This window comes from Stylophora pistillata, chromosome 1 (assembly GCF_964205215.1).
Source record: "Stylophora pistillata chromosome 1, jaStyPist1.2, whole genome shotgun sequence".
Classification (NCBI taxonomy): Eukaryota; Metazoa; Cnidaria; class Anthozoa; order Scleractinia; family Pocilloporidae; genus Stylophora; species Stylophora pistillata.
Genome location: NC_142519.1, coordinates 31,052,729 through 31,060,827, shown reverse-complemented (window position 1 = coordinate 31,060,827; position 8,099 = coordinate 31,052,729). Strand labels below are relative to the sequence as shown.

The 8,099-nt window shown below is 35.6% G+C and overlaps 1 protein-coding gene across 1 annotated transcript; it reads right to left on the bottom strand.

Annotated features, from left to right (window-relative positions):
- Positions 1–826: 826 nt before the first annotated feature.
- LOC148742087 (uncharacterized) lies at positions 827–6,504 on the bottom strand. Its single transcript, XM_088749873.1, has 6 exons — positions 6,205–6,504; positions 3,697–3,821; positions 2,936–3,034; positions 2,385–2,570; positions 1,710–1,805; positions 827–1,322 (listed from the first exon to the last, which is right to left on the bottom strand). Exons 1-6 carry the CDS (start codon positions 6,212–6,214, stop codon positions 1,182–1,184), a joined length of 657 nt encoding a protein of 218 aa, XP_088605999.1. The 5' UTR covers positions 6,215–6,504; the 3' UTR covers positions 827–1,181.
- Between the last annotated feature and the right edge of the window lie 1,595 nt (positions 6,505–8,099).

Below are 8,099 nucleotides of genomic sequence, written 5' to 3'. Positions count from 1 at the left end.
AGCACTTTCTTTTTTCAATTGAGTGCTCAAAGCAATCCGGAATTACATTGGTTTTGGTTTGCTTCGCTGTGATTGGTCTGGAAAACTCGTGCCACTCTCCTAACCAATCAGATGAAAAAGGCATCCAATCACGACTTACACTCATTTTTTTTTAAGAAGAACGTCGAATTTTAGTGTTGAGGCTAAACGTTCTTCTTCTTTTTTCGCTATTTAAGCCTGAAAACGTTCTTAACATGTTTTTAAAGTTGTGTGGTAATCAGTCAAATCGGATGTGACCAGACTAAGTTCGATTACGAACTGGGTTGTTTTTCAGTGTATTGTGTACAACCGCATTGTAAATGTTAAAAAATGTCCTCAAGTATTCGAGTTAATTGTCCTGTTAGACCACAATTTTACCTTTCTTTTCACTTTTATTTATACCTCTCACCAAGATAAGAAAATGAGCTGTTCTTAACTTACTCTTAGCCTGGGTATGTCCTTAGTAGTTCTTAAAATTTTGGTTAATCTCAGTCTGAACGTTTTTATTAAAAAAGTTTTTATAAAAAAAAAAAAAATGTGTAGTCGCCCACGTTTTCCCGCGTAAGACATTTTGTTTGTTTTTACTTTGAGTTCCCATTGGCTCTTAGAAAATTTTCCCTTTCCTCTAATTGTTCGTTTAAGTTTGAATTTAATAATAATTTATCCTGCTAATACAAGTAAATAAAATTACAGAAATACAGAAAGTGTATGACTGGAGAATAATTGGAGGAAACTTAATTAGTTTGGTTTTGGTTTTACTACAGTAAAGCGCTCTATTTGTAAAAATAACCAACGTAAGAACCACACATCTCTGTTGCTAAGGAAATAAATTTATTTCATCAGATCTAGAAAAATTAATAAATAGTATAAAATATATCCATTTGAATAAAAAAAATCTCACTATAACCATATATATCTTCCAACCAAAATAGTTTACCATGAAAATTCTTACAGAACAATAAGTTTTGTATTCAATATGAATAGTCAATGTAAAAAGCTGTTCGAATGAACCTATTGGTATCCTTGCAAAAATAGACCTATTCCATGTATATATTAAAATAAAAAGCTGCCAATATAAGATAAATCAAATTCAAATAAGCGTTTGTTCTTTTTCCATAATGTCGTTTTCTTGCGATGAAAAACTTTCCAGGTCAGTGTGAATCTCATACGGGGCAAACCTGGCTGAGTTGGACTTGGGTGTTAAAGCAGGATCTTGGCGTGAGTTTTATGTCGGCAACAACTTGCTTCAGGTAATCCAACAAGATGTAATTCCGAACTGTGACTGCTCGATTTGTCTGTAATCCCTGAAAAAAATGACCAAAAGAAAAAAAGATTAATTTAACTGCCTCGTGTTTTTTAGTTTCTGCGGACAATTTGAAGAAGCTTCGACAAGGTGTTCTGGCGTTTTTTTTATTATTATTTATCTTCCTATTTGTTCATCCATCTTTTCGCCCTGTGAAAGTTTTCGCGAAGAAAGGTTTTTGACTTTTCAGGAAACACCAAAATATTTCCTGTCGCATAAACTTAAATTAAAAAGAGTTTTAGGGACAATTTGTTTGACAGTCCAGAGCTTCTTTAGTTTGCGATCATTTCCTTTATTCTTGTAAGCTTAAAGGTTTATTCGATGCTAGCTGAGGTAACTTTGCGCTGGTTTAAATCTACCAATCCTATCGCTGTATCGAATCACTTACCGACTGTTGAAGTTGCCTCCTGGCTAGTGTTGTCATTCTTGTCATGTCCACGGATGTCAGTTGAAATGATTTCATGGAAATACTGTGATGACGGGCCTGAAGACAGATTTTGAAAAGAAACCTTGAAAGTTATTCGCAGAATATTTGTGTCGGCGGTCTCAGTTAAAACACGAGATACAATGGAGTCCCTCAGACATCTTAACGTTTAATACCTTTACATCTGTGTCCATTTTCTCCATACTGTTCTCTATACGTTTTTTAAGGTGTTGATAAGAGGAATATCTTTAATAATCAAGAGCTTCTTCAGTTGTTGATCATTTCCTTTATACTCCTGACCTTTATATTTGATTCAGGGCAGATATTGTAAGGAGAAATTAGATGCTGGTCACTCCAAGGGCTCAATTGGTTAGAATAACGATAAGAACAAAGTAATTTAAATCTGCCTTTTTCCGGTATGACCTAGTCATGAAATGTTATTGATTGAGGGTTCATCATCCCATAAAACATCCGCTGTAAAATGTGTAAGCGAAGCATAAATCAGAGAACTCCGCCACTTTTACGTCAAAAGTGTTATACTTCAACGTTTTCAGTTTTGCGTTTGGAAAAAGGTTCTGAAGTAAACTTTACCATATTTATTTACAGAAAATACACGAGAATGATATCAACCAAACTTACATAGATGTAAATGTCCTTAATAGCTGTCTCCAAAAGTTGATACAATCCGTTAACTGTGTTGTTCAACGTGTTTCCGGATGACTTGCAGTTAAAGTCCGGTCGTTTTAGGCTTTCCATCACAACCTTCAGCGGCGCCACAAAGTTCTTCAACGACGTCAAACACTTTTGTGCCTTCTGGCTGTTATTCTGGTGTTCAATTAAAATTAACAGATGTGATTAAAAGGAATGGGCTGGTAAAAATATGGCTTCTCACGACTCAAGTCGTTTAACTGTAAGAATGGTGAGCTTATATTAACTCTTCGGGCTAAAAAGTGGCTCTGAGTCGGGCCCCAGTCATACCCGCTAATACAAACTCCTAACCTCTTATAACCGAGTACAAGGGCTGTACTGAGGATATTGGCCCGATGTCGCGGCAATACAGACCAACCACAGAGAGAAGGAGGCCAATGGCCATTATTTGGTAGTTTATTACAATTATGGTAGAATTAATTATCAGCATAATTGGATTTACCATAGGACTACCTTGCCATATAATGAATTTTAGTACCCACCATGCTAGGCCAATTGTCGATATCTTGTGGAATAAGACTTTCCATTGCCTTTCCAAGTGCTCTTCCACGCTGGAGACCTGCGGGGCGATGTGCTGCCCTCTGTATCCATTGATCAGACAGAAAAAAAAAAAAACAGCAATACATAAACAGTTATGTTAGTGAATACGCGCTTGAAGTGATTGATATAATTTTGTCCAACGTCTTAAAATAGCGAATCGAAAATGCAATGAAAGAACTCTTTCTAAGATCTTTCTGATGAGTGGAATAAAAAAATTGTAGGTTCAAATTAGAACAAATAGTGCACGTGTCGAAAAGGAGAAAAGGTGTGAATTTTTTATGAAGGGGAATCCTCCAACTGAAATAGCAATATGTGGGACGAGCGAAAAATCTCACCGGTAAAACAAAGGAACTTTTCCTTTTGTTTTCAAATGATTAATCAATCAACTTCAGAAACAATTGGAATGGGATTAGGTTAAGGGTTATTTAGTGAAAGTTCTTTAAACCACCTTCCGTCGGATATGACTTTATGGAGATAAAGTTTGCTTTAACCCTTTTCTTCCAGAAGTGATTAACATGTATCCTCTCCCTAAATTATTCATACATAATCCAGCATACAAGAAGTTGTGATGTTGATCTAAAACCAAATTTTCGTAACTGATCGATAGGGAAAATGTGTAACAGTTAAACGGCAGAATTAACAATCTCATCTTAGGAGTTAAGAGTTAACTGCGATAATCAAGCAAAATGAAAACTGTACTTACAAAGCACGCCTTTGCGGCATTGGAAGTTTTAAAAAGGCAGTGAAACACTGGATCCCGAACTGGAGTTCCATCACCAAAGGCGAAACTGAACACAAACATAGTGGCACAGAGGAAAATAGCTTTGTCTGGTTGAAAACACGGATAAAACGGAAAGATAAATTGAGGAGGGCTACCAGAACAGCTAACAACGGCTGGTAAATTCATTCCATTTTGTATCGTTTTTGTAGGTAAAAATTCATACTTTACAAGTAGAAGTTGTTGATCTACAACAAAATATTTTTAACTAATTCTATTAGACGAGAACTAACAATCCGATCAATTAAGTTACATTTTTGAGAAAGCTGGAAATAAGGTTGTAAGCTTTCTCGCTTTCCTTTGCGTAGCTTTCATTCGATTTCATTTTAATCCTGGTTACATAGGCTTGAAATTGTAAAACCTTTACAATTGTAAAACCTTTGAATTTTCCGCAAAAGCGTAATCATCCATCTCAAGTTTGATGACGATTCACCTTGCCTTCAACCGAAAATAGAAGTTTACCTGTGTTATGGCAAAAGGTGTTTGAGGGGCACGGATCTCAACTTGACTGAATACATCTTTTTCATATCAGGCCAAGAATGGGTTTCCTTGTTTCCTTCTACCAGAAACTCATTTAAACTTCATGAAAATTAAACGAAACTTTGACCTTGTGAAATAATTTTGTTAATGAATAACGTCACTTGAAAAATATTTATGAACAAAAATAATTAGATTCTTAAGATATATTGACGTAGAATGGTTTTCACGCATTTTTTGTCATGAAGTCAATTTTAGCACAGCTGCTAATTTTCAGTCGACATCCTTTATTATCCATTAGTGAACATTTTTATTTCAGTTCAAACCAGGAATGTACTGAAACTTAATGAAAATTAAACAACAGTGTGACATCGTAAAATAACCTTGTTCATAGACTACCTCACACTCTCACAAAATAATTGTGAACAAAAGTAATTGAATTATTTGCTTTGCCGACTAGTTTGTGACACTATTTTGTGCAATAAAGTCGTTCTGGCACAGTGAGCAAACTTCACACAATATTCATTGCTATCAGGGAAAAATTTTCGCTCAGTTGGCAAATTTAACTATAAAAGTGGTTTTATTCAGTATAGTAATCTTATTTTATGTTATGCCTCATTTGCAGCTGCCTCTTTATATTGAAACGTTTTCACCTACTCTTCTTTTACACTGTGATAAACACGTACGAGAGATCACAATATATTTCTGAAATCTGATGAGAGCCGATTATTAATTACCACGTTGCTTTTATGCCCTTAGGCAATCAATTAACACTTAAAACTGGCAACAGAAAGTGCAACATGATTGTTACGTCAAAGGTTTGTCATCGGTGACACAGGAAATCAAGGAACTTTCGACGCAGTTGTCTTTTTTAGTCATAACATTTTTGTCGTGTGGTTTCCGCAAATCAACCGAGCTGGAAAATGGACCTTTCTTTTCGTTTCCAAAGGAGTGTATGTGAGTCAATTAGCGTCCAGTTTAATTGAGCGTTGTTTATAATTATCAACTACATAAACAACAGCAAATAATGTAATTTCTTAGGGCGGCCTGACATTAAAATTCAAGGAGCTTGAACCCAAACTTTCTTATGATAAACCGTACATCATAGCAGGTAAAAAATTAACGTTGATCTGACAATGAATTAGTTCTCAAATAATCTTTGTCTCAACAAGGCATTACTTTAGCTTATTCGATTCTCTTTCTCACAGTTGACTGAATTATCTAAAGCTATGATTTTACCACATAGTTACTAGAACCAAAAATTCCTCAGTATTAAGCTCATTCTTCATTCGATACAGTTATGTTGCTTTTTCTTTTCATTCGTGGCCCGATATGCGCAACAGCAACTCGTGATCATGTAAATAAATTCATTTTCATTATTACTGAAATAACTCTGCTAATTCGGACATGTCACACTTAAAGCAATTGGTAAGACCCAATAGGAACGCGAGAGCTATCTCGTCAGTTTTCGTATAAGCGCTGTCTAAAACGCCTTTTTTAAAATATTTAACGTTCCTCATTTGAAATAAAAGATAAATAGAAGATAGAACTAGATGGACAATTAAAAAGTATTTTTTGAGAAACTCGACCAGTCACAAAACATTTTACTTTTGATAGCGGCAAAAGTTCATTTATCAGAACAATAGGAAATTCTTGATCATGAGGTAAAACAGTTAGTTCCTTTTAAAACTTCTTATCTTAAGAATTTATTTCAATCGATCTTTGAGCAGTGTACTCAAAGGAAAGAGAGCTGTCTTCTCTGTTTCATGAACTAAGCGGTGGTTCTTTCATAATTTCATTCTCGCATTTTCCTTCATCGGCATGAATTCGATGAAATTATACAGAATTTGGGTACAGACCACTACCTCATGCAAAAATTAACTACGATATCTCCCCATCATAGCTGTACGGTGAGAGAGACCTAACGGTGTTGTGTTAACAAATGAAATAACTTACCAATGGTCATTTTTTACCCTTGATATTCTGTGCAATGTTTCTCTATTGAAATCACGAGCTTGTACTTTGAAGTGGAAGAAGTGATTTTCACTTGGATAACTAAACAAGGGTAGAAGCTTTCCTCTTTTATACATTTTAAGGGCGGATGTTCTTCGACTTCTTTCCTCCTCCATGTACCCAACAGATAATTTCATCATCAGGTACTACATTCTGTCATACTCCACTAAAAGGATGCTTTCAACAGTGTCGTTAGATTCTCTTCCTTCTTAGAGCTCAGTGTAGGGAAATAAAAACGGTTCGATTTCCTGTTCCTATTGTTTTCAAATTCGTGCCATAAATGCAACGTAGCGAATAAGGTGGGAAAAGATGGAGGTTACTGGAAACTAAACAAAGGGCTTTCGGTTTTGATAGCACGATCCAATGTGATCGTATTTATGGGACTAGGAAGTTATCAGTCCATGATATTATAACACCCATTGTCTAGCGATTCTCTTAGCCTAAACATTTTGATTGCACATCATCAGTCATAAATACTATTTACTCCAGAAAAAAAAACATTCTTTGGAGATGTTTCTTAAAAGACAGATGCTATCTCTTGTCTAGAATCGTGAAGACAGCTAATACAATTATAATAAAAAGATGAAATTCCTTGTTATGCAAGAAAATGACTCGTAACCACTCCAGCAATCATAACTCTCTAGATTTCTTGTCTGTAGACAATAGTAGATGAACACACCTTAATTAAAAATAACTGAACGGCAGTGACGGAAATTTTGTAATTTCTTGCGCGATATTTGCTAAAAATAAGAAAATATTAATTCCATAATTTTTATTTCCCTTTTCAGTAATTTTTCCGCAGCTCGCTATCTTTTAATTTCAGAACGTTATAAGTAGTTTAAACGTGCAAATATTTTCAACTCCATTGTTCATTGTTACTCATTCTTTTACTCGAAACCCTTAACCCATACACGATAAACGTTTACACTTCATACACGCACGTAACGAAACCATTAGACGTGAGTTCACGTATCATTCGGATTTAAAAATAAAATTACTTAATGATATGTGAGACATGTTCAGAATTGGTCAAAATAGACATCATAAGCGATATAACTGTGAACATGCTTTCGCTGGGGCAGTGCCCCCTCAAAATACACCTTGAGCCCCCCACTGTGAATTGGACACACGATTAAATTTCCTGGGTATGATGAGGTCTTTGATAAGCTAGGTGCAGTCCCGTATCCAATTACTAAATTTGTAACAAGATACCTTGCGTAAGAGGATGGATTGCAATATTCTAGCATCTTCAGCAAATATAAAGATGTTGAAGCTGAGTAAGCCCGAAAATGAGTGATTTGCGCCCTTCAAAGGGAAATCCATTTAACGGCCATACTTTGAATGTCTGTTCAGTGTGGTTTGTAGTTTTGAACGACTTCGTTGCTGATGGGTTTAAACCCTTTTAAGCTTTGCTTATTTAAAACAAATTTAGTTCCTATCTTACTGTTCTCGAAGTTGCTATTTAGAAACAAGATTTCAATTAGGTGAGGAATTCAGGTTATAGTTATATTCCATTTTAAACTTGTGACCCACAATAAGCGCAGATAAGAGAAGGGAAGTCGGTCTACAGCCAAAGGTATCCGCAAGGAAGGAGGACGCGAGGTAAAACCGATTGGACCGGATACGAAAATCCGGTCTAGCCGGGCTAAGCGCTTGAGAGTCACAGTTTGCAATCATTCTTATCAAGGTAGTAATCTTAAACACGGTGATGATTGCACTTTCTAACAAGCTAATAATTAACGCTGCTTGTGAAAGCGTGGGTGGATAACAACTTTGAACAATAACTACAGGTCATCAAACATATAACTAGTTTGCTTTTCTCTCCGGCTGATAACTTC